General features: G+C 37.8%; 1 protein-coding gene across 1 annotated transcript; it reads left to right on the top strand.

Annotated features, from left to right (window-relative positions):
• The first annotated feature begins 7,829 nt into the window (after nucleotides 1–7,829).
• Nucleotides 7,830–25,820, top strand: LOC140236224 (uncharacterized). The gene is made up of 8 exons (XM_072316190.1): nucleotides 7,830–8,124; nucleotides 9,688–9,805; nucleotides 11,686–11,750; nucleotides 13,633–13,695; nucleotides 14,206–14,287; nucleotides 20,222–20,323; nucleotides 20,759–20,840; nucleotides 21,728–25,820. Exons 1-8 carry the CDS (start codon nucleotides 7,981–7,983, stop codon nucleotides 22,455–22,457), a joined length of 1,386 nt encoding a protein of 461 aa, XP_072172291.1. The 5' UTR covers nucleotides 7,830–7,980; the 3' UTR covers nucleotides 22,458–25,820.
• Nucleotides 25,821–27,558: the final 1,738 nt, after the last annotated feature.

Genomic DNA, 27,558 nt, shown 5'->3' on the forward strand with positions numbered 1-27,558 from the left:
AAATTATTGCATTTTGTTTATAGGACGTGCAGTAGAAATTATTGCATTTTGTTTATAGGACGTGCAGTAGAAATTATTGCATTTTGTTTATAGTACCAGTATACGTACTGCTTTACTTTCCAAAGTTAATAGCCGAGGCTGTAATGTCTTATTGTTGACACTGTTTCTTTTGTACAGAATATCCACATAAAATGCTTAACTGTATATTGCATAGTTTCTTAAGGGGCCCTATAAAATCATGAATGTGCAGTTCGTGTATTTTTATGTCATAATGATTTACCTGTTTACAGTATGGACGTAATGCATGCATAAATGAACACTCCATTCCAATGAAGAGCCAAGGTGGCTTATCAAGCGGTATGTTCTTATTGAAGTGTAAAATCACTAACTCACAGAATACAGTTGATAGGGACTATACAAGTCATGATGCATTTTATTGTTATGTTTCATATTGCAATGATTTCACTTGTGAATTGTATTTGACTCATTTAATAATCACAACAGTCGAAGTTTTCTGGAGTACAATTATATTGTCTTAAATTATTCATAAGAAAATACGTCAGTGCAATATACTACTCTTTTGTGTGACAGGTGCAGTTATTAATGATTGCAACAGGCTCCTCTCACGAGTCCGACACCCACGAGTCTAAGGCCTACAGAACACGAGTGTAATATCCCATGTGGTTGCCACTACATAAAAAGGCCCACCAGGTCGGCACTACAGCTAATACGGTGTATACGCGCGACTCTGTAGGCAAATAAGGACCACTCAAGTCCGACGCTATAGGTAAAAAAAACAAAAACAAAACAACATCAACAACAACAACAACAACAACAACAACAACAAAAACACAAGACCGACATTAAACTACAGCTGTATAGGCCTAAAGCGTGATGGTATGGTGGTCTCGTGGACCTGAATTTGTTTTCCGTATAGTGTCGGAGTCGTTGGTCTTTCTCATGGGCCTCATTTTAAACATACTGAGTAGTCCAGTTCGTGGACCGTTTATTCAAAACATATTATTCATCTCGTGTCGAGTTCATTAGTAGAACTCGTAAGCTGTATTATTCGTCGGTGTCAGACAAGTGAGATGCACCTGCTGCATGTTCAAACAAGGAGTTACAATCATGTAAGGCCTAATACTGCTGAAGCTCCCTATGTTTATACGCCGACGGACCAAGGTTCATGACATAGCTCACTGACTGAACATTGCAAGAATGTGTGCATGATCTCTCATAGATGTTGTAACCCATGACTATAGGTGTATTGACACCTTAGAATTGTTTTGCGAATGTGAAAGCACTTCTGTTACATCGGATCAGAAACATTCAGGTTATAAACCATGACATAACTTTTTACGTGTGTGTATGTGTGTGTGTTTGTGTGTGTGTGTGTGTGTGCGTGTGCGTGTATGTGTGTGTGGAATGTGTCTACAAACTACACAGTTGTACGAGCACACTATAATTGATTATGCACACTTTTCAGGAAGAATAACATCTTTACAAAGTGATGCCCATAACCAATCATTGTGTTTATCCCTTGTGTCACTATCCCCTGTCATGAAAAACAAAGGATATTATTGTACACAGCCATAATTGAAGACGAATATAAGAACGACCCAAGTCTAATTTTTGGCCAAATTCAGTTTTACATGGGAAATTGTAGCTTATAATAAAATATGCATGGACTCATCTTGTGTATGATAAACTCTAATTACCCCCCGGAAGTGCCTGAAATGAATGAGTGAAATCTTATATGAATGTAAGAAAGACCCAAGTTCGCAGGACTTGGGTCATTTTACATTCATATTATAGCGCCCTCTCCCATCCCTCCTTGTCCAGGCCTATTCATGTATACACAAAATGAACGTGACTTGCTGGACAGTGATGAGGAGTTATACGTTGCGAAAAAAACAAAGGAATTACTTAGAATGGAAGCAAAATACAGAAATAAGAGCAAAAGGCTTTCCAGCAATGGGGAAGAGTTACAAAAATTGCAAAAGAGCCAAGTTCATGCCATTTGAATAACACAAATTTATTGGGGAATCGTGTGGAGAAATTCACGATTTCATTGCGCATGTTAGTAACAGGCCTATTGTATTGTCTGAATTTAGGAGTAACTAGAAATGAAGAGTTTGTTCGCAAAAACCGAAAAGTCCATATTTGCCAAATGGAAATATTTTCGATTAACAGTCAAGAAAAAATAAAGAGGATAATAAGAAAATTTTTGCTTCTTTTGACCACAACTTCAAAAATGTACCTTTATAATAAGTAGTGACCAATATATCCTTTAAAAGGTATTATTTTGTACTTTATGACAAAAATTCAAAAATGGACTTATCGGTTTTTGCGAACAAACACTTCAAAATGTAGCAATCAATCCATTTTAGAAGATGGAGAAACTAGTAAAATGACAACAATTTTACCTTAACTTTGAACAAATGACCAAACATATTCAGAGAATTGATGTAGGGGCCTACCTCTAGTATTATGTTTGTATTACAACTTTATGAAGATACTTTCCCGCACTGCAGAGACATGAGAAAAATTGTGACATTTTGCAATCTAAACTTGACCAATGACCTTTAACCCTTGACCTTAGTTATGTGCAACCATGAGTTGACGAGGACAGCTTTATCCATTTTATGCATATGCAAAATTTCAGCTGGGTATTACTAGCGGTTCCTTAGTTATATTGTCCACAAATCGTTGCTTACAAGAGACAGATGGAAGACATTTCCATGCACAATATAGCTCCATGTATACACACAGACGGGCACACATACAGATACACACACATGATGAATTAGTATAGTGATTAGAGACATTACACATGGGTAGACAACCACATTTTTGTAGGTCATACTCACTAAAAGCTGAAAAAAAGTAACAAAACTCTCTTATCGATTGCTTTTACCTTACCATTAATATAGCAGAATATCCTGTATATGATTCAAAGAACGACCCAAGTCCATATCATTCAAAGAGCGACCCAAGTTCATCACACAAAATGACCTCTCCACAATCTCACCTTCATAGACATGTGGGTTTAATGAATGCAACAATACTAGTAGCACGGATCAGTGAGAGTTTGAGGAAAATCGGACAATCCGTTCAAAAGTTATCAATTTTTGAAGTTTCTGTTCAGTCACGACTGGATGAGAAAACTACTATAGCTTGTGATGTCACTAACAACATAAAGAAAGTATAAAGAAAATTTAACATATTTTTACTTTTCTCGCGTAACAAAACTACACTCGACTTCTCTCTTTCAGAAGACATGGGGAATAATATTACCCTTAACATACATCAGTAACAAGTCAAAGAAATCTGCACTTTATTCAAAACGTAAAAATTTGTGAAATTCTCTTTTTATATTCCTTATATCGTTGTACGCATGTGACATCATACACTGTGGTAGTCTTCTCATCCAGCAGTGACTGTGCAGATACTTAAAAAATTCATAACTTTTGAACGGATTGTCTGATTTTCTCCAAACTTGCACTGATGTGTTCAACTAATATTGTTGCCTTCACTCAATCCACATGTCCATGAAGGTGGACTTGTCCTTTAATTTCAGTTTCAATTTCAATAGTTTGTAAATGTAAATGTAATATAAATGTAAATGTTAATGGTGTAATAATTGTGTAACAATAATGTAAATGTTAATTGTGATAATATTTGTGGGTGTTTTTTTTTCCATTAAAAAACCAGAGAAGTACACAAAATTACAGGAAAAAATCATCAAGGTTGCAAAGGGAATATCCAAAGATTATGAAATCCTCAGGTGTTCTGTTGTAAACGCGGTGTGCTTAGTCTTTTTTCAGGGTTATCCCTTTATCTAAAAAAAAAAGAAAGAAAAAAAAATCCTCGTGCATTTTGCCGTATTTTGATGTTTTTTAAATTATTCATCATTTTTCCGGTGAAAACGCGAATGCCACGTACGCCAATGGCGCTTTATTTTCATCCAACAACGAAAGATAATGCAAATACAATGTAATGGTACACTACGATGAATTATAGTAGATAATATTGTAAATGAACATATAGTGACTTAAAAAAAGATAGATCTGCTTAAAAAAAAAAGAAGAAAAGGCTTGTGAAGCTGCGCCTAATATAGTTTTCACAATATTCAACTTTATTTTTGAAGAAGGGGAGGGGATCTTTGTCCCCAAGATTAAGCAAAAGTTGCTGCTATTCTATAGTGCTGGGGGATACAATCGCATTGCGTGGCAATGGACATTTCTAGTTTGCATACAGCATGATTGCTTATACTTGAAGTTACAGTGATGCATTCATAAGTTGTCATGTAAAAGTTACATTAAAATCACATTGAATGAGACAGAGAGAAAAGAAAGAAAACAAAAACAAAATCTCCGAAGCATAGCATTGTAATAACATGTGCCGTTTCAGGGCAAGACGTTATAGAGAATCATGATTTGCCCAATATAAAATGAACAATGAACAACAGAAAAGGAATGAATCCCACTAAGATAAGAGGAGCACAATATACTGTAGGTGCATCAGCAAAGACTCAGAAATAAACATGATAAATACATCAATGAATAACGAATGAGTTGTTAAAGGTTTCTACGTAACTGGTTTATCACTGGTACTGTGAGATCATAATTTCTTTTAATGCTTTTTTAAATGAATTAGACTTGCTTGGTGTCACGTACAGTAACTCAAGTGGAAGTTTATTCGCAATATCTGGGCCAGCGTGTCGTATGGATTCACTGTGTGCTAAGATTTATATTTATATGTGAATGCCGCTATTGGGATCGGATTATGTCTTTTAAAGTAAGTTGATATTTTATGTTGATCTTGAAAAGCCAAAAAGTGAGGGGCTCCCAAGGGAGGTGAGAAAAACATTTTACCTTATTTGAATTAATAGGGTCTACTCGCCTGGGGAAACACATATTCTTCTCATTTGGAAAGACTACTTTTGTTACAGAAAAAAGCTCTTCGTATTATTTCCAATGAATCGTGGAGAAGTCACACTGATGTGTTATTTCATGAAAACAAAATCTTAACCCTAAAAAGACTTGGCTATTTTGGTAGGTCGAAAGACTGGTCGAAAGACCCCCCTTAAGATCTCAGCCGTGGATCGCGCGATCGCCGCGGAAATTTGCACAATGGTAGTGTGCGATGTAATCTACAAGATCGTATATTTAAATTTGCCAAAATAGTCTTCTTTTATTTTATTTTGATTAATTATGCTAATTTATGCGAGAAATCAGACTCTTTGATCTAAATCAGTAAATAAAGCTCCAAAAGTGTTCATTTTTGGTCTAATTATTCTTTGTGGCATTCTTAGCAAATGTACTTGAAAAAAAAATTCGGTATCAAAATTAATTTTTTATTAATTTTATTGTTTTATGAATTTCTTATGTATTTCATTGTTTTTTCGACCTTTTTGTTTTTGTTGTTTTTTTAACAAAATTTGTGGCAGACACTTTTTGAAGCATAATACTCCAAAAACAAATTGATTTTAGCCATTGAGAGTAAAAATAAGCATAATTGTATGAACCATGTGAAAAAACTCAATTTGCATTGACTTTGTACACAAAATCACATTTTTGAGCCATTTTCGGCCTCACGTGCATGTACAAAAAGTTATGTAACTTCAGAACCGTACCCCCGGGTGTCACAAATTTGGTGTCAAAATGTGCGGGAAACTCGAAAGAAAAAAGTCATAGAGCATCGCGGTGAGAGCATTGCGTGTTGCAGAGTAATCGCGCGAAATGTCGGGGGGGGGGCCTTTTAGGGCCCCCCCCCCCCCGCCCCCCAGTCTTTTTAGGGTTAAAGGTATAGAATTTGTATTTTCTACACCTAGGACAATTCAGGTACAAACTTACCAATAATTCTCTCCCATTTGTGTTTGAGTCCATGTTCACAAAAAATAGATTTGTTTATCTTTATCCTACCCGGCAATCAAACTCATTTCATTTGCCATTGACTAGGACTATGTTTGCTAAATCTATATTTTCTTTTACTGGCCCCAAATTTTGGAACTCTCTCGATAATAGTATGAAACAAGTTCTAAGTTTAAATACATTCACATTCAAAATGAAGAAGTTGTTCATAAATTCCTGTATAGTTGAATGAGTTATATTTTAGTTAGCCTTAATTTTGAGCTTTCTTTTTTATTCGTTATACTCATTCTTTTCTGTTATCTATTCCTTTCCTACATTATGTACATATACCTCGGTGATCCACAGCATCATGTGCCTCGCGCGTGCTGGTATAATAGACCCTTCATCTCTTCTCCTTTCTCGCCTTTTTCCTGTCCTCTTGTCTCTTTCTGTTTCTTCTTTCAAAATAATTTCCTCTTTTTCCTCTTTTTCCTTCACTGTGTTTTGTTTCTCTCTCCCTATCTTTCTCTTTACAAGAGAGGTTGCTTGTGTTTGTCCGTCTGTTTGTTTGTTTGTATGGGTCTGTATGTGTTGTGCACCTTTTATATTATGTCTAGCTAATTGCTTTTTGATGTTATTTCGTCTTCTTGTCCACGAGGAGACTACAAAATACAAGCTTAGCTTTTTAGCATGTCTCCTCCATTTCCTGCAACTTTAGTTTTAATTCAAATTTCATTTGCTTTTGTGATGCGTATAACTTCACGTATTTTTCTTTGTTAGTACATTGTATTGATGTTGTGTTATTTTGTGCATGAAAATGTGGTTGGAAATGAAATAAATGAAATTAATGAAATGAAATGAACATCTCCATTTTTATACTACATAATGTATATCCGTCGCTGAAGTTCTTTTCCGATGATCTCCAAATTTCAAACAAAATATGATTGATTTGTGTTGACCCATTCTGGTTATCACTGCAATCAGCATACAAAATCAAATTGTGAATAATTTTTAGTGCTTTTCCAAAAATGTATGATTGGGAAAAGTCTTCAGCATGGCTCGAATTAATTTCTTCACATGAAATATGATTAGATAAGTTTTGTTTTTCTGTGCACTTTGTTTTTACATTGTCCTAAATAATACTACTTTATAGCAGCGTCTCCATAACAATTATGTACAGTATTTATAATAACAACAACAAAAAAAGTTATTTTAAGGAAATAAAACGGTTATAGCGCCCTCTTTAATTTTGTCTTTATTTCTTATGTGGTAAACTCCACTTCCTTGCAAGATTTGGACCTTTAAATGCACTAAATTTGTCAAAACAAGGCTCAGATATGTTCTTTTGTCTTTATAGATTTGAAATAACAGCACAGTTTGATTTTGTTATACCTCGCATGCCCAATTCAAGATTTAGAACAAAGTAGTTGAATATTATTTATTTATTGACTGAGTGCACCCCATTCCGGCTTTTGGTGAAATTTTGATGGTGTCATTTTTTAGAGCATCATATGCTGAATATACTTGCCAAATTTCAGAGGAATTGGTTGAACAAATCTTGAAATTATCAAAGGTCACACTCTGCCTGTCTTTGGTCACAGAGCGTCAAAAACTATTTGGTATTGGCTGAAATCTATGACTAAGCTACTACTCTGGAAATGCTATCATAGCAAAATATAATCCTTAGATATATGCCATTTCAAAATGCACAACTTGAACTTACCACCTCAGGCGGTACCATGAACCCATTTTCGGGTCTTGGCCCACGGACTACTAAGTATCCGTTCATGGGGAAAAAAAGTATCAGGGATAGTGAAACGATAGCGATCGTTGTTTAAACTTCGCAACGCCTTAAATTGGCAACGCCGACCAGCACTGCGACCCGCAATTTCTCATAGACTTTATGTGCAGCATAGACTTTACACGCGATTCCGGCTGACTTCAATCCCGCCTAGCTAGCTCACGCTACGCACGGGGAAATAAAGACAACCTTGTAAACGGTACTGCGGAAATTAACATGTGGAATTCATATTTTCACTCGGTTTAGCAGGATTTCTTTTCGAATCTGAAGCGTTGATAACATACTTAAGTGATTTTGTGTCGTATTGACCACAATTTCACTAGGATGACGCAGTATTTGCCTCCAAATCTCTTGGCCCTTTTTGCCCCTCGTGAACCGATTCCATACCGTCCACCGCTTGACAAACTACCCGAAGAAAAGCGAACAGATGGGTACAGCGGGATTTCACATCTTGTTAATCTCTTCGAGGTAAGCTGAATTTGCGAAGTCTGACGTTACATTCACAACTTGTAAGATTTGAGAAAAGTTTTTGACGTTCTGGTTAATATTTTCCCAAAATTTTAATACGGGCATTATCGTGAAAATTACCCCACTTATTCACGTCGCACAGTTTCTATCTCGTCTGTTCATTGCGTGTGTCACACCATGCATGCACCACCTCCATTCATATTCACTTTACACGCAAGCGCGTGCGCGCACTGAATAAGTGCGGTAAAAAGTTCGATATTAAAATGCCTCAATACGCATACGTTGGCTTAATGTGAATTTGCTTGCATGGATTCTGGAGCTCATGGAGATCCGAGACTAGTCTAGTCCAAAATCATGTTAAAAAAAAAAACAATGATTCAATCGGAGTGCAGAGCAGAAGCAGCAGAGCAGAGAGAAGCCTGCATGTGTGTGCATGAAAGACGTTCAGTTCAGGTTCAGTTTAAATCAGACAGACACTCACTAACGTTAGACACAGACTCGACGTAGCCGCTGCGTAGGTCTGAAACATTAACGTTAGTTTCTTCTTCTTCTTGTTGACTTCTTCCTCTTGGAGAACTGTAGTCAGGTAGTTCCTGTTACAGGTTTTGTAGGATTGCCACAATTAGTATAAAGATACAAACAGTACTGATTAAAAGTAATCATGGTAATAATAGAGCTAGAGTGTTGTACGTATGGTATAGAGCCTAGATCTACAGTACAGGCTACAGCACAGTGCAGTGGTGTACATTATTGTCAGCGTACGGAGCGTGGACAACAAGAGATTGGAGCTCCAGATAGATGTTCTGCAGAGATTTCATCTGGCTAAACCATGGGGTTTTCTCTGCCAGTCGGCACTCTGAAGCACAGGAAGGGTTAAACAGTGGGCATGCTCAGTTCGAGCAACCTCAGAATTCGGAAGTTTTCCGAAATCGGAAGTTTTCTTAAATTTTCGGCTTTCGGCACGCATTGGCTAACAACGGCACGCTTCTTCTTATATCTATCGGTAAACTAACCACTCTCACCCATAATCACAATTCTAAACTGCTTTCAAAGGAACTCACCCTACAAGTTTGACAGATATTCCACAATCCAAATAAAATTAGAAAAAAAAATGTTGATTTTGATAAGAATTTCTGAGATTATTCCTTACTTTGCGCCGTCAGTCTCCCTGCCTCGCACGAGTGCTGTGTAGCAATATGAAAGCGTGCATTGCCGACGGCCACTACCACATCGGACACTTCCGAATTCGGAAGTATTGAGCGCGCTCTACGGCAGGCTTTGGCCAGGACTGCCGATATCGGAAAACTTCCGAATTCTGAGGTTGCCCAAACTGTACTGTAAAACATGATATGGGGCCTATTCGCGGCATGAATTTTCCCGAATTGGAGCCGATGGCCTTATTTGCGGTACGAAATTTTCACGAACTGCCACTGGCATTCAATGCATATAGTGTAGACAAGAACTTTCGGGTGCATTTTAATTTCGCGAATCTTGGCGCTCGCGAAATTAAAATGCACGCGAACATTCCTCGTTTTACAGTATTCTCCACTTGTCTCTTTGCAGGATCCAGCAGAAACTCCTCCGCCAGCCAGGGGGGAGACGCGGGAAGAGAAGCGGCTGCGCAAGATGAAGGAGAAGGAGGAGGAGTGTAAACAGAAACTGGAGAGTGAAATTTCCGAGTGTAAGCACAGTTGTATATTTGTATTCACCTTGCACTTTCTCCTGCAAATGCAAACTCAGGGTGCTACATAAGCACTTGCCCGATTGCCCGGGGCAAGTAAAAAAAAATCAAATTCAGGCAAGCGTTTTTAAACAGTGAGAACAAATGCTTGTCCGAATCGGGCAAGCAAAAAGTTTTGAAGCCACCTATTTCCCTTATTCCCCCCAACAAACCCACAAAGTCAACCATACAGAAGTCCAAACATAGTGGCTGTTTAGTGATGCAACGCACTTTATATTTCATAAAGAACTTTCTAACACTTACAGCTGGAAGTGAAGAAGCCCCAATGCAACAGTAACACTTGATCGCACAGAGTTTTTTACTCCATTGTGTTTAAGCGTGCAAATCAATGTGTGCTGTTTATTCAAATGATTGTGTTTTACTGATTTACACATGATTTTCTATATTATTTTTTCCTATATTTTGGACTTTCTTTTCGGGCAAGTAAAATTAATGTTCGGGCACGTGTTTTACAGCAAATTTGAAAACCTGCTTGCCCGACCGGGCAAGTGATAAAATAAAGTTATGTAGCACCCTGATTGTATAACTTTTTTAACCACTTTCCCAGTCGGGCAAGCAGATTTTCAAATTGTTGCAGAACACTTGTTTGAACCTGAATTTTAGTTGCCCAAAAAGAAAGTCCAAGGATATAAGAAAATGGTATAGAAAATCACTTGTAAGTCAAGGGCTTGATAAAATGCAAGCCCTCATGTCGGGAGTAACAAACTTCGTTCAATTGAGTGTTGGTGTTGCATGGCATTGGGACTTCTTCACATATGCGTTGGAAAGTAAAGGTAGCGTCAAAACATTTTTCTTGCCCAATTTGGGCAAGCATTTTTACTCATTGCTCCAAAACACTTGCCCTACTCTGATTTTTCACATGCCCCGGGCAATCAGGCAAGCACTTACACTGTATGTAGCAGCCTGAAATGAAACTGTGTGTTTCTTATGTGTTGTGTGTTTCTTTCTGCTACAGAACAGTCATTCTACCTGTTTCTAATGCAGATTGTCTGTGAAAGTGAAGTATCATGAAAAAATAGTTAATATTATTAAATTATTTACTAGATGTTACACTATATTGGTTGATTTATTTTCATCTTTGGAATTGATTCTCTCATCCCATTCTCTCTTTGTTGCCAAGAATGTTATTGGGTAGGATGAGAAATTGTGGATCAATGCTACATGTATTTCATTGCTTTGCAACTGATTGACAAATTGCCCTACACTGTACATCGACGTAGATGTAGGGCAATTTGTCAATCAGTTGCAATGGAAACATCTCGCCGGAAGAATTTCTTGAATTTGAGTATTTCATCACTTTCTTGAGATGTAGTAACATTGCAAACAAATGTGTAATTTTACACTATTTGACAAAGGGTCATACTGTGGCGTAAAAATAAATAAATGAAAGAGTTAGGGGGTCCTGGACTTTTCACATGTCATAGCAGACAATGTTGTGATGTGTAGTAAACACCAGGTATAGTAACATGGCTTGAGAGGAGTTCATATCTTGTCTTTCTATATTGATTGAAGGACATGCCTTCCTCTCATTACAACAATTAACTAGTACAGTATCTAGTGAATCAGTGTCTGGGCCTTGCCTGTAAACTAACTTGTTACTTACCAGAATTTATCCTGTGAGGGAATTCTAGTCCGACATTGAAAAGAGTACTTTGATGATTTGTACAGTTACTACATATTGGTTACAGGGAATAATTTTCCCTGTATCCCAGCACACTCTTCGATACATCTGTGATATGACTGTTATACAAAATTTCTTGTGTGTAGCAAGTTTTTTTACATCTTCACTATATTTTCCCCATCTTTTCTTTTGACAACAGGGGACCCACACGGCAATTCCGGAGCAACATCCAATGCATTCAAGACCCTGTTTGTGGCCCGAATCGTAAGTGGTGGTGGAGAAAGTTAGAAAAACTGCTGTGCTTACACGGATGCTTGCATAATTGAGTCCTCATTTCTGTATCATGTAAAATTATACCAGTGAGACTCATGCTCAGAAGAATCTTCTGATATAATAATGTTCTTACTACAGTCCCCATAGAGGTAGTTAGTACAATCTAGCAGATTTTAAAAAAAGAAAAGAAAATTACAATACCGTATGCTTTTGATATTGTGTTCTAATCACAAAGAACCAGTACTGCATGAGAGATTCTGTACATCATTGAATATGGTGATCATATCATGTGATCTTACGTTATTCAAAAATAAAATAAAAAAACACACACTTTCTATTACATGTATACAGCTTTGTGTGAATTTGCACTGGATCTCCCTCATTTACAAGTAAAACTGTGCTCTGTTCACAGGAAGTTGTCTGTCATTGTCATATTTTGTTTTTCATTAAACTTGATATTTTAGACAGAAGATATCAACTTCATTTTAGCTCTGACAATGTCCTATGTGTGTGTGTAGGGAAATTCATAAAACTGTACATGTGCAATATGCAGGATTCATTTTGTGTCAAACCAACAAAGCAGGCCTTTACACACTAAATATTTCTTCCACTGAAGAAGTAACAGAAAAACAGTTTTCTCTTATATCTTTTATTGCAAAGTAACTCGCTGATCTTCAACTCCCTAAAGGTACATATGTTTGTAATAAGAGGCAAAATTCATAAATGCAGTGCACATGTTCTACCTGTATTAATAACATATTTTGTGTGAGAGTACTCGAGTTTGTGCTTTCTGCATACTTAAAGATAATATAAAGTTTTGGCATTACCTCAAAAGTTTCCCTGAATTTCCTTGTCTTAGTTTGTGTTTCAGGTTAAAGTACCTTTCATATAACTAACACTGTGAGACTTACTCGCCCCAAAGTGCTCTCATGTCTTAGTAATCATGCAATAATGGTTTCGTACCAGAGCCGCCGCCATACGGCGGCGAGGTAGTACACGTATTGTACGAAACCACTATTGCATGGTAACTGCGACCAGCAGCATGCAGCCCCATACGCATACTGAGTAGCTAACGGCGACCAGCAGCCCCATACGCATAGCTGAATGGGACTTCGCATTGTAGCTTACAGGATCATGACAGATTTAGTATCGCGGGTAAATATCAACTTAAAATTCAAAAAATTCTTCAATTTGAAGACTTACCAATTAAGTTGAAGTCTTGAAAACAGGCTTCGAACAACGTTTGGTTCTGCCAATAGTCCCTTTCTGTTCGAATTGATGACTGAATGTGACTCGGTCGAGAGGACCTTGGGAGAGCTACACTGAATTGACGGCCAGCGCATGCGCACACAAACATCTTATCCGTTCGTGGATTTGAAATTTGTTCGCATGTGATGTGTGCGTATGCGCTGGCCGTAGTAATCAATGTAGCTCTCCCAAGGTCCTCTCGACAGAGTCACATTCAGTCATCAATTCGAACAGAAAGGGACTATTGGCAGAACCAAACGTTGCCCAAAGCCTGTTTTCAAGACTTCAACTTAATTGGCAAGTCTTCAAATTGAAGAATTTTTTGGATTTTAAGTTGATATTTACCCGCGATACTAAATCTGTCATGATCCTGAATGCTACAATGCGAAGCCCCATTACGCTATGCGTATGGGGCTGCTGGTCGCAGTTAATTGCATGATTACTAAGAAATGAGAGCACTTTTGGGCGAATAAGTCTCACAGTGGTAGTTATTTGAAAGGTACTTTAACCTGAAACACGGAAATTCAGGGAAACTTTTGAGGTACCAAAACTTTTTATTATCTTTAATTGATGGTGAAACAAAGCAGTCACATGTTTGTTTTTTATGGATTATTCCCTTTCTTAGAATTTTGACACATCAGAATCCAAGCTGCGGAGAGAATTTGAAACTTACGGACCAATCAAGATGGTATGTCTTCAAGCTCAGAATTTGTTTGTTTGTTTGTTTGTTTTTGGTAAGATGAAATGGTCTGTAGTGTTAATGTCAGATATCTAAGAAGTTATATAGTGTCACATTCAGAACTCGTGTCATATTTATCTGTTGTCAAGCGTAATGATGAGAGATGATTTAAAAAAATAAATCACACAGAATAGCATTATATCATTATCTTAAATTATTTGAGTTCTTCTGGGGGATTTTGTTAAGGATTTTATAGTTCATTTTGTGAAATAATTGAAAAGTGAAGTCTCCCGATGTATGCCATACAAGTATCACTGATTAGCAGGAGGCTTTTTGTAAGCTTAGTTATCTCCCATGTCTTACTGTTAAATACCTGCGCAGCAGGTACTGAGTGTACTGGAAAGTTCAGCATATTGTGTTATTGTATCAAGTCTGCAGAAATGCAATTATATCAATAAGATCCTTCAGCGTAGTGTTGCTCATACATTTCCTCTTCCATTCATCCATATGCACTTCCAGATCAGCATCGCACACGACATCAACACAGGCAAACCGAAGGGCTACGCCTTCATCGAGTACGCGCACGAGAGAGACATGCACAGTAAGTATGCACACTGTATCGGTGTGGCAAACACCATAGCCATCTCCTCTTGTTCCTGCATGTATGTGATTACTACACTACAGTTGGAGAGCAGTGTATTCATACTCTGTGTAATTTTTTTGTTCTGTAGGGCCTTATTACATGGTTTGATATATTCTGCAATCCTCTGTATTCATTTTAAGAGATTGGTTCTAGATTACTTTGTCATGATTAAAACAAAGAATGAGGCAGTACGTTTATAATGGTGTAACAGCAGAGATACTTAGATAAGTTTTCACAGCAAATCAAAGGTATTGTTCTGTGAAACCCTTGCCAAGAAGCATGTCCTGTGCCTTTTTGCATGGCAGTCTAGAAACATTTTAAAAGAATTTTTTGAGTACTTCAGGTTTAAGACTAAATATGAGTAAACACATTCCTTTGCGTCACTGTATCAGTGAAGTTTGAAACTGGACCCCACTTCACAAAACAAGTTCCAACAATTGCGACAATTATTGCAGCTGCTAGTTGGCAGTTTCTTTATAGCAAGGTGTTTGTATTAATAAGGTTGCCAATGTTATAAGTTGTATGAAACTGGGACCAGGAATCTCAGTGTTTTAAAAGAAGACTATGGAATATACTGGACAGAAATGCAATCAGGAGACTTTGATTTGACAAAACTTTGCACATTGAGTTAAAGCCCAAAGTCAGAAGACACCATGTGAAATTTTAGATCATTTTGATAGGCCACAGATCTTATGGTGTAACACATACAGTCAAACCTGTGCAGTGCAACCACTTGAGGAAACCAAAGAATGTGAAGTACTTTGCAGCTATGCTCAGTGAACTTTGTCTTTCCCATGGAATACAATTTAGGTGACTGCTATTAGATATTAGGCAGTGAACACATCACTGGAGGGGTTCATAGTAGCCAAGGAAAAGTGGATGGTCAATACAGAAAATTTACCACTGTGGATGGGTGACCACTAAGACAGGTTTGGCTGTATGTAAAGAGTGGAAAAGGGTAATAGAATAGCAGGTATATTCCTAGATATTTTGCAGTCCTTAGAGTGTACACTTCTAAGTATTGGTAAGTCTGTATCATGGTATGACAGTATTTGTAAGTACATGAGCCTGTGTTGTGTGTTTGTTTGATTATTTTTATCCATTCATTTCTGGTAACAATGGGTCCGAGGTGAGTTTCTGAGTGATGAAGTTGTCGGAATTCAAAGTTGATTCTCAGAAAAAATAAAATTGAAAACTCGTGTCTGGTGAGTATGATATTTTGTGTGTGCAGTTTTCCTGTAGTTGTTGCTGAACTTCACTTCAGATGCTATCATTCTTTATTTCTACAACTGTAGATTAAGAATTGTGAAAACTATCTGCAAAGTACATACAATGTACATGATTGGATATCTTTCTGATAATGCAAACTTGAAGCGTGCAGCCACAGTTTTATTTTAAGGACACCTGTGTACAGTCATGAATGTATTTTCATGTTCAAATTATATCATCTCTGAATTTCACCTGAAAGTTAAGTACTAATTTCTTTCATGTTTATAATTTTGAAAGAGAACAATTTACAGAAAAAGTAGTTCAGAAAAGTACATGTATACGCTTTCTTGAATTTTGATTAGAATCTGTCATCCAATAAGTTTTTAATGCTGTCCAGATAATTTCATGCAAGGTATTGTTTGGAGAAAATTTTGGTTTAATGAATAATTTGTAGTATATGTGATTTGGTAGCATTTTGACTGAAATCCATGACCGTAGAATTTTTGTCTCGTACAGGCTAGCTCTCTCACCTTTCTCTTTTTTGTCACTCCCAACACAGCCACGCAATTTGAACGTGTGCGCTGCTTGCTCATTGGCTAACGCTCAGCCATGCTTCATTATGATTGGCTATGCAAAGAAACATGTGACAACCTTTAGGTTTGTATGTTGGTAAGATGGTTGAAGTTGGAAAAGAGAAAACAAAACTGAAGAGGATGAGAGATGTGTGGAATGCTGTGAATAGTTCTACAAGCATTGTCCAAAAAAAAAAACACAACTCTATACACCAATATATGACATTATTTTCCGCGACTAGAGGGGGAATTACGAGGAAGGGAAAACATTCTCATCTTGATGAATGCACAGGCTTCTTTTCTTTCAAGTACAGTAAAGGACACAGACGCATTTGAGCACTTACAGCATAACTTGCAAGTTAAATTACAAATCAAAGCCATGCAGAGTTCTGAATCCTAAAACACTACAAGAAAGGACTAGTTACGGAATTAGGGTTAAAGGGCTTAGTTCTTTCTTTCTTTCTTTGATTCTTATCGGCATATGAAGTACTTCGTGAGGTTATGGGTACAACCGTATGCTGGATTTGTTTTCTTTGCGAACTAGATTATCATTTACAGCCATGGCATAGTTGTGAAAACTATGCCTTCTCATATTATGCTCTCACTGCCCTCTTTAAGGGAAGTTGCTCATTACAAAGATGCAACATGATTTAATTTCTTTTGATACTTTTCTATGAAAACAAAAACATTTCTTTAATAAGACATGGGCCTTTTTCTTTTCTTTTTTTGAGGGGGGGAGTAAGGGTTGTAAATTCAAATCATTCAGGTGTATAGTTTGAGCTGTGTAGTTTTGATTGAATGTAGAAAATAGAGAATGAATATAGATGAGAAGCAAAGGTGAACATTGCGGGTGTGAATGATTAAAAGAGGCTTTGATTATTGTTGTGTGTACAGTATGTGCTTGTGTGTGTACATGTGATTTGAGGCTACAGAGAAGTTGGCAACAATGCTGCGTTTTTCAAGCGTGCTTGCATGGAGTGTACAAGGGAAAGTAATGGACATGGATGGTTCTGTTATCGACAAGGAAAAATGAAGATGTGTGATGATGCCTGGCGCAAGCATGGAATGCGAGACAGAGAGAATAAGCAGGTTCACCATGATGAAGAAGTTTTTCAAAATCTCGAACAGCGCTTCCCGTAAACATATTTTCTGTCCCTCGCTCTACGGTTGATAACTTCTTATACCTTTGTGTTAAATAACAAAACTGTCTCATTTTAGTCAGTCAGTGGTTTAATATGTTCATTGTGGACCCTCAAATAGATGTGTACATAGGTCAGTTAATTTCCTTCCCTTGAGGTGCGAAATATCCCTTTTCTTTCTAGTTTTAGTTAAAGCAAATCTATTCACAGATAGTACAGACAGGGGTGTGTGTTGCACTGGTAACGGTTTTGAAGGTTTCCATGGGCATGTGATGATGGCATAATATGTGATTTACAGTGAATGCAGTGTATTGTTAAAGCCAGTCTTGGCTGGTGTGAGCTAGGAGAAGGTGGTGGCTGGAGCTAAGGAGGGAAAGGGGGTGCGTTTGAGGGAGAGAGAGAGAGAGGGCGAAGGGGTGCAGCATCAATGAGAGCCGTGAGTAAAAGCAAGAAATGAGAGATACAGTCACACACAGATAGTTGTTGAAAGCCTCTGGGGGGAGAAGTATACAGATTGCAAAAAAAAAAAAAGAAAGGAAAAGGTAAAAGTATAAAAATGTAAGAAAAAATGATCAATGGTAAGGTTACAGTCGAACAGCTTTTCTATTCTACCGTGGGTTGCAGTCTTCTTTGGTTTATTTTGGCCTTCTATCCAAATTCCATTGAAGCAAACAAGTACTGTTTCTAGTACCTCGTGTCTACACGTCTTTATCACATGCTATCCCACAGCGATGAATGTGGAGTAGAAGTTGATTATGACTGATGTCGAGCGCGTTACTCTTGGTTTGGTTTGCCAAAGATTACCCCCTCACTTCTCCACAAATTATACACGGAATACTGCTGAACTTGAAGACAGAAGATGAAGAATATCAACGAGCCTAGAGAAGAGCAGTCGCCACTGAAGACGTAAATGATAGCTGTACCTCTCTATCGATAAAGTGTAACACAAATATAGCACAGGTTCTTGAGGGTGAAGGGTGCTATGCTACTGGAGTGCATGAGGGTTCCCATTTATATGCCTATCTTAGTTAACAAGAAAAAAATCAACAGCTGTTTGCTGTAAACATGCAGATGTAAAGCAGTAGCAAGAATTATCTTGAAGAAAACTGCTACACTGGATTCTATAAGGAGAACAGAATTATCCTCAGGTTACACACGAAAATAATGACTTGTGTCATTCAGGAGGAAGATCTTTTCCTTAAAATTTCATTTTTCTTTCCTTTTCCCCCATTTTTTTTTAAGTTCCTGAAGTAGCAGAAATATGAATCTGCAAAAGTTTTGGAGTAACAAATTCTGAGGCCGTGCATTGGTTGGTGAAACTAAAAGAAATTAATCCTTGGTTTATTTGTTTACGTAAATTTCATAACCGGCAAGATATGTCGTCTGTAAAGTGATAATGCAAAGTTTTAGAGTGATTCCTATTGGTACAAATGTGTGGTGTATATTATCAATGAGCTACAATAATATCTGATTATTTTGAAGATTACAGTGTAAAAACTTGGACGGAAGAAATAGTAATACTTCCTATGAAGCAGTGTACACTAGAAATGCGTACAAAGTAATTTCAGTCATTTGTTGTAGCTCGTGTTTTTACGGTTCTGGACAAAGCAAAAGTTTGTCATCGTGTATTACTTCTATGATACTGTTGCAATATTCTAAACTTTAGTGATATTGTAATCAGGCTACAATTCTCACGTAATTTGCAAAAAATTTGATTCATCAAATAATGGCTATGTGATAACATTTCTTTTCAGCAACTTGTATTATTTTGAATGAATGTTACAAATCTTTTTCATAGTAAATTGCAACTTTGAATTCTTCCCTTCCAGTATTTTCTTCTAATATTTTATGATCAGCAATTCCTGTCTCTCAAAATATGAAATGAATTAAAAACAATGATATCAAATTAATATTTTAGTATATAAAACACATAAGCAGTGAATGATCAATGAACTATTGGTGCAAACCCTGTAAGTGGGTTGCTTAGCAAAGTGCATTGGTAAGTCTTGTTTCATGAAAACAAAAAAAAAAAGTGGGGACAAAAAGCAAAATGCACTATGGCTTGTACACCAGAGGCGGCCTTAACATCTTCACTGCATTATCACGCCATCTCTGCCGGCAAATAGTAAATCAGATAAGTATAAAAAGATAGATTGGTAAGTGGTTTCATCCATGCCAGAAGGCTCATGCAAGAAATAGAAATTACAGATGCCCAAGATGTTTTCTGTAGTTCTTTGGATCTTGCTGCAAATGTCTGACCATAATATCTAAATTATTTTCAAAAAAGAAAAAAGAAGTTGGAAACAAATGAAATCTGGGCACACTCTGGATTGAGTGTTAGACAGCTTTCTTCTTTCAAATTGAAGCAGATTTAGAATCTAGTGTGCATTTGGTTTGAGAGAGACAATTATGGATATTTTTACTATTAATATTCTCTCAGTTTGCATTGGCTTCGCAAAGTTGAGGAAATCTATTCTGTCCTAATTTTACAGCTCAGTACTGTTATTGCTACTTTTATTGAATGTACTACTTGTGGTCGCACAGGCACTCATCAAATTTCTGCAGGTGTTTGGAAATGTAAATGAAGTCATATCTACATATTCATACAGAAATAGAGATATGCTGTGAATTTTGATTTCTATCACATCAGACCACTTTGACACGCCACTGGTGTGAATTAAGTTTTTAATGAAGAAGTCATATCTACTACAGCACCTGCAGCAGAAATGAAAGGAAAAAAATAGCAAATACTTTTCTTTGAAGGAAAGCTGTCTTCTCACAAAATTGAGATATTTTGTCTTGTTTGGCAATGCACCCAGTATTATTTGTCTATTCATAACCAGCGTGAGCTAACAGAGCAGATCCTGGGGGTAAGTATAATTGATATATAATATGTGTATGGATATCATTCTTGTTGAGCACTCGCAATCACCAATCGTTTCTGCCCCTACCCCTCCCCCTCATCAAAACAGCCGCCTACAAGTACGCCGACGGCAAGAAGATTGATGGCCGCAGAGTGCTAGTGGACGTGGAGCGAGCTCGAACGGTCAAGGGATGGGTTCCTCGACGATTAGGTGAGTAGGAGTATTTCCTTGATAAGCTGGTTATAAGTTGGTAGATATTCAGATTCCTGATATGCTTTGTAAGCTTCTGTGTGAAAACAAGGCAAACTATTAGTTCCCATTTATATTGTGAAACATCCTATGCATTCTATATGTCTTGAGATAGTGTTGTACGTAAAAGTTTATGACAGCAATTACATATGAGCCATTTTCACTCGGTGGTCAAGCATAACAACTTTGCCTCTTAGCAGAGAAATTTCACTTTGCTAACATTCTTTACAAGATGTGTCTAAAGCAGAAATTATTGACTGCGATGTCTGTTTGCAAGTGCTTACAAGATGTATGTGTTTGTTTAGATATTTGGTTGTTTTGTTTCGTCTATATCTTTGTGGAATTCACCTTGTATGCATCAATCCATTTCTGTTGTGTTTTCTTTTTGCACCACAGGTGGTGGACTCGGAGGCACACGTCGCGGTGGGCCGGAGGTCAACTCGCGTCACTCTGGTAGAGAGGATCCAAGTGGAAACAGGTGAGTCAGTCTTCATCTGACTTGTAGAGCTCTCTCTAAAGCCCCAGTCACATAGACATAACGGGTCACCCCAGATCTGATCCAGGTTGATCCGGGGAGAGATCCATGTTGATGCCTTGGGCATCGTTGGACATCCCGGAGGCCAATGCAGCAACTTTTGGAAGTCAAAAACATCCGGCATCATCCGGGGACTGCCGTGTTGGCAGAGCAATCCGGGATGGTCCATGTGGCCGCCACGTAGCTGCCGTGTTGGTCTGTGTAAGCGCCGTGTAGATGCCGTGCAGTTCCAACCTTGTCTGTGTACCTGCTGTGTTGATACCTTGTGTGCAGTCAATCAACACTCGTCAACGCTTCATTCAGGGTGAAACTATTCCGGAACTCCACGGATCGTCATGTAGATACGTAAGGATCTGTGTTTATATGTGACTGGGGCTTTCTACAAATGTTCACCCAGTTACAGTTGTATGGTCTTTCTGAGGAAATGATGGCCAATTTTGTTCTCAAAGATGGGATGGTGGGCTGAGGAAGGGGCTGTTTGGGAAGTTGAGATCACTAACATGCCGTAATGAGCTAATGTCCTGTAAAAGAAAAACCAAATGGGAGAGATGAGCTCTTGGTGACTTGCATCACTTACAGTTATTACCTTTGGCAAGCTCTCTGACTGGACTATCACCGGAATTTTTGTGCTTACTCTGAGACTAGCGGGTTCACGCCGGTGTGATGACACAAGATGTGGGGTCTGTTTCATGAAGATTTAGCGTAAGTTGCAATCAATCACAAATTGCATTTCATAAACAAAAAACAACATAAAGGCTAATGGTGAATAGGAATTTTATCACTTTTTATGTGTCAGTGCATGTAACTTTCTGTCACATTTCTATTCTCAGGGACAGGGAAAGAGATCGGGATGATGAGGAGAGAGGAGGAGGCCGGGACCGGGAACGCAGTGAACGGGACCGTGAGAGAGACCGAGATCGGGAGAGGCGGCGTGAGCGGGACCGAGAGCGGGGTGATAGAGATAGGGACAGGGACAGAGAACGGGAACGCAGGCGGCGCAGCAAGAGCCGAGAAAGGGAAAAGGACCGCGGAGAGAAGGACCGGGACAGAGACAGGGACAGAGATCGCGATCGGGAACGCAAACGGGATCGGGACAGGGATCGCGACAGGGACAGGGACCGCAGCGAGCGCCGGCGAGATCGGGACAGGGATAGGGACCGCGATCGGGACAGGGACAGAGACCGCAGCAGGCGGGACCGGGACCGGGATCGCGAGGCGGAGCGGGAAGAAGGCAACATGGACGAGGGAGGGGACGAGATGGCTCGCAGGGCGGGGCGGGATCAGGAGGACCGCATGGGTGAGTATGGGGAGGACGGGCGCGGCGGGCGGGAGGGATACGCCGGGGAGGAGCAGGAATACGGTGAGCAGCAGCACTACGGGCAAGGGGACGAGTACGGGGGCGAGGGCGGCTACGACGAGGAAGAGATTCAGAAGCTGAAAGAGCTGCAGCAGGGAGGGGCTAATTTTGGCCAGGGCTCGCGGGAGGAGGAGGAGACGTACGGAGGAGACCAAGAGAACCAAAACGGGTACAACCAGGAGGAAGAAGAGGTGGCTTTCTAACGTACTGGTCCGTCGTTAATATGAACACTGATATAACCAGACTCCATTAAACACATTGCTGAGTGAGCCACCTGCATCTTGTAAAGCGAAGTCCAACATACAGGCACGTTGATGCCTATTGGAGTATAGAATAATACCACTGAAATGTATGGTCATTCAAATTATCCTCAAATTGATCATTAACTTCGACTATTTTTCGTTCGCAACAACCCTTGTAAATCAGAGTATGTTTGGTATTGATGATGCTAAATTCTAATATCAGTTATTCTCATACTTATCTACATCAGTTACTATCATAAGTTATCTTTGTAGATGTGTGAAGCATGAAAAGGCAATTACAGGGAACCCCATTATAACAGGCTTGCTTACAACAAGTTCTTGCTTTTAATGAGGTGAGTTCAGCGGTTATGATTTTCCATACCTGTATCAAGCATGGTCTCTTCTTTAGCGAGTCTACAACGATGTACCGGTTATGACAAGGTAAAATCGGGGACCTCATAATGACATTTCCCTGGATCAGCATGTTTTCCTCAAGAATGCACCATTGACTTTCCTTCTTGGTTTTTGTAAGTGTGTAAAAGAAATTCAAGGTCAATGGATGGGGAAGTTATGTGATGCAGAACAATGTGAATGGCTTTTTCTTGAATTCAATATTCCTCTCTGCATTCATTGCAATTTCAATGCATCGTTAACAGGATGTTTAGACTAAGGTGAGCAAACCTTTGGAAATATATATGAATATTAAGTGTAAGTCATCCCCTGTCGTTACATACATTCAATATACCGACACAACTGCATGAAAACCCAACAAAACGTTCACAGTATTTCTTTATACCTAGTGCATTCATCATGAACTTTTCAGGTTTCTGAAATGTTGAGGAAAGGACAGTTAAGCTTTCACAAGAAACCTGTGATCGTTAATTCTGTGTTCTTTTCTCTGATTGTGGGTGAGATATAAAGATAATCTTGTGAGTATCTTTCAAGCAAAAATCTGAATTTGCACCGTGTATTGACCAGGTACATGAGGAATTTAAAACTCTTTGAAAGCAAGTAGTGAAGCCAAGTGTTTATGTTTGCATTCAAATTTCCATCATAGAGATATTTCTAGCACTGCCCTACATCAACATAAAACATGAAATGGGTAAGTTTCCAGCTATGAATTTGTGTAATCAATGAAGCAGAAAATGTGAGCATATTTGAATGTCAAGCATATTTTTTTTTTTTTTCATGGTATGATTTAATTTTACATTTCAAGGTTTACCTTCTCTGCAGTACTGTAATGGAGCCGGAAGCTTTTCGTTTGTGTAACATTATGAGGGAATGATTCTTTTCTATTCCAGTCAATTATGTTTGCTTTGGTGCGAGCGTAGAAAACCATATTTTTCTTCCAGAATTGAAATTGAATATTTAATGAAATCATGATACAGATTGTTCATCCTTGCTGATTCTTCATCCTTGCTGATTCTTCATGCAGTAGTCGGACATATTCTTGGCAAAATGTAGCATAGTTTGCTTTCCCAGTGAGCAGATTCTACTTCATTCTTGTATTCTTCAATAGTAAACAAGAAGGTTGCATCAACGTTCTGGGAAAAATGCACACATTCTCTCATTGCCGATTAAAATGTATCAACTCTCGGGGAAAACTGTTACCGTATCCCTTTCATACACGCTACACTCATGCTGTACGTCTTTGCAGTATTCAATATCATTCTACACAAAGGTTTGGCATCATAGGTATTTACAAAAGCATTCAACTGGTGAGTAATTTATCTAAAATTATGTACTTGTAACAGACATTTACATTTATTTTTTTTGTTATTTTGTTGTTGTTGTTTTTTACATTGATGCTAACTGCATCCCCTCAGATAATGTTTTTTCCTCATCTAGTTCTCTTATTACATGAATATTATGCCCATGTATGTTTACAAATATGCCAACTATTACTTTTGTGCAGTACAGTATTTTGTACTGGAGTATTTTTTGCCCAAGATACTGCATGTTTCATGGAGAATATTGTTTTTCCCAAATTGTATTACTACATACAGCTGTGTGTATATTTCTGGAAAGGTAAAAAATACTGTTTTTCCAACACAAAGGAGGGGGGCTTTTCAGCCCTCAGAATTCTGCGATGCTGTTTACAAGATCTGTATCCATGTACTTACTGGTATTACTGGGTGTCAATGCTCCTGATTGTGGGTTCATAATGCATTGTGTGTGTGTGTGTGTATGTGAAGAGACTGGTAAGGCTTTTCCATTGATAACCCGTGTGGTCATAAGGTGAAATATCCATCCTCGTATCGGAATATTAGTGACTAGGTTCTTTGTGAATTCTGTGGGATACGACTTTGCAAGCAGTTGGATACAGTGAGTAGAATGTTAGCGCTGATGGAGTACTCGGATACAAATTTGTTGGGTTTTTTTCTGTTCTCGGGTGGAGTTGCTAACATCAAAAGATGTACAAAGAATATCGGCTCTAGGGGGACAAGACTTTGCATATCGATTGACATACTGAAGAACCTCCTCACTCAATGTTGAATATGAAAAGTACTGATTTGATTTTTAAGACAAGAACAAATATTGATATAATTCAAAACACTATTTCTACATTGATGGCAACGTTAATGTTATTTTGTGAAAGTTTGGCAAAAGTGAGAAAAGTTTTTGTTTGCTGTCTTGACAATTCATGATCTTGAAATGCGAGGTCTTGTCACTTCAAGGACGATCTACGACATTTACATGTTACAATTTGGATTTATTATAAGCAAACTTAATCAGAAGTAGTCAAATTTTCATCAGAATAAAAGAGAAATACAATTGTATATGTACAGGGGAGGAGCTGTGTAGCGTGTACGTGTTGTGTCAGCATCGCGAGTGCAGACTTCTATGTAATCTAATTAATGTAACAATTTGTATGCAGATGAAAAAAAAAAATGGAGGAAGCTGAATGGACCACTTAATATTTCATTCTAATTCCATGCTCGCATATATATCGCAAGCTGACATAGCAACACCAGATGCATGCAAATTGGCCTCAATGGTATTGGAGTGCATTGGGTATGTACGGGTGAATTGAATGACTTGTTGCTAATTTGTCAAATTAAAAGAAAAAAAAAGCAAATACATTAGTATCAAATGATCTCCTGCCAATTACATGTAATGAGTAAATGATTACATTATTCAAAGTTCACTTCAAGGCCATGTTGTAAAAATTGGTATACTGTACAACATTGGTTTTGTGTCCAATTTCATGTTATACATCACGTGCATAAATTTGAACACCCGTCTGCACATTCTCCGATAATAAAGATTTTCCTTGTTATTTGTGTGCATTTTAAACTTAGAATAAAACAAGGTTTCCAGTAATCGGTTGTTGGATTTTGTTGATTGCATCTTTCTGGATGTGTGATTTGTGTGTGTGTGTGTGTGTGTGTGTGTGTGTGTGTGTGTGTGTGTGTGTGTGTGTGTGTTGTGTGTGTGAGTCTGTCTGTGCATCTGTGTATGTATACATCCTCTCTTTTGAATGTGGGTGATTTTTTGATGGTATAGTTTTGGTTGAGATGGGGATTCAGATTATAACTTTGTGAGATAACACTTATTTGAAATATTACAGAGCATGCAATTCTAAGAAGAATTCAAAGTTTATTTGATGAAAATTGGTCTTGAAGTAGCTGAGATATCCAATACAGAATAAAACAAAGTGGTCCTGATACAAGGTTGGACCGCTTTTTAAATATCTCAAGCTTTTCAAAACAGATTTCCCTCAAATAAACTCTTAATTTCTCTTAAAATATCCTCTTAAATATTTCATGCATTAAAGGGACTGTACAGTACTGGTTGAGGTGGGGATTCAAGTTTTGAACATTCCCAAGTGAGATGATTAGAAACCTCTTTTGAAATATGAAAGATCGTAATTTTAAGAAAGATTCAACATTTACATGTATTTGATGAAAATTGGGTTTTCAAATGGCTGAGGCCATGCCTTTTATTAGGATCTCTTTATTTCACCTTGTTTTTGGATATCTCAGCCATTTCAAAACCGATTTTCATCAAATAAACTTTTGATACCCCTTAGAATTGCATGCACTTTGACATCTCATAGAGTGGTTTCTGAATATCTCGCAAAAAGTTAAAAGCTAAATCCTCACCTCAACCAGAACTGTACACACCCTTTAAGTGGTTTCTAATTATCTTGCAAAAAAAAAGTTAAAACCTGAATTCCCATCTCAACCAAAAGTGTACCATTCCTTTCACCCTCTCTGTCTCTGGACTTAGTCTAAACATGTATTGCCTTTTCCAGTAAACATTTTGCCAATCGGATTTAGTGGATTAATCACTGGAAATTAAACTTGGGAGGCCCAAAATATGGCTGGATGGGATGTTTATTGTGTTCTATTGCTCAATGGTGTATGTTTACTTTTTTCAGTGAAATAATTAAAGCCAAGTAATAGGTTTATGTTAAGTGTTCTATGTTAAGTGCTGTCTAGGGCAAATTATTTGTATAGGGCCCCATTTTTCTCTCTCTTCTTTAACAACAACAACAATAGGTTTTATTTGTTATCAGTTTATATCTTATATGTAGTACAATTTTGTTTTCTTTCTTCAAAAGTTCATGAAATAAACCTCTGAAATAGCAGAAACTTCTTTCATGAATTAAAAAAAATCAATGTAAAGAGAATACTGTTTAAAAAAAGTGGGAAGCATTTTTTTTTTCTCATATTAATAATCTATTGATGTATCAGTCCTAGGAAGGGATTGTTACTGGATATTTTTTTTTTTTTGGGGGGGGGTTGATTGTTTGTTTGTTTTTGTTTTGTTTTTGTTTTTGTTTTTTTGCTTCCTTGAGTAGGAAAAGATTAAAGCCTGAAAACCAGGAAGGGAGTTGAGGTACAGTATAACTGCAGCTTAGAAGTTGAAAGGTAAAAGAACAAAAATGAAAAGTGAATTAAAGAGATAATAAACAAATGAAGTAAATGAATAAGCTGTGGAGAAAAAAAAAACCGCATGAACACCTTTTTTTTTCAATGTTTGTTTTTCACACACACAGTCTAGTGTCACACACACACACACACACACACACACAAAACATCCTGAGTGAGAGAGA

Source organism: Diadema setosum, chromosome 12, assembly GCF_964275005.1.
Source record: "Diadema setosum chromosome 12, eeDiaSeto1, whole genome shotgun sequence".
NCBI lineage: Eukaryota > Metazoa > Echinodermata > Echinoidea > Diadematoida > Diadematidae > Diadema > Diadema setosum.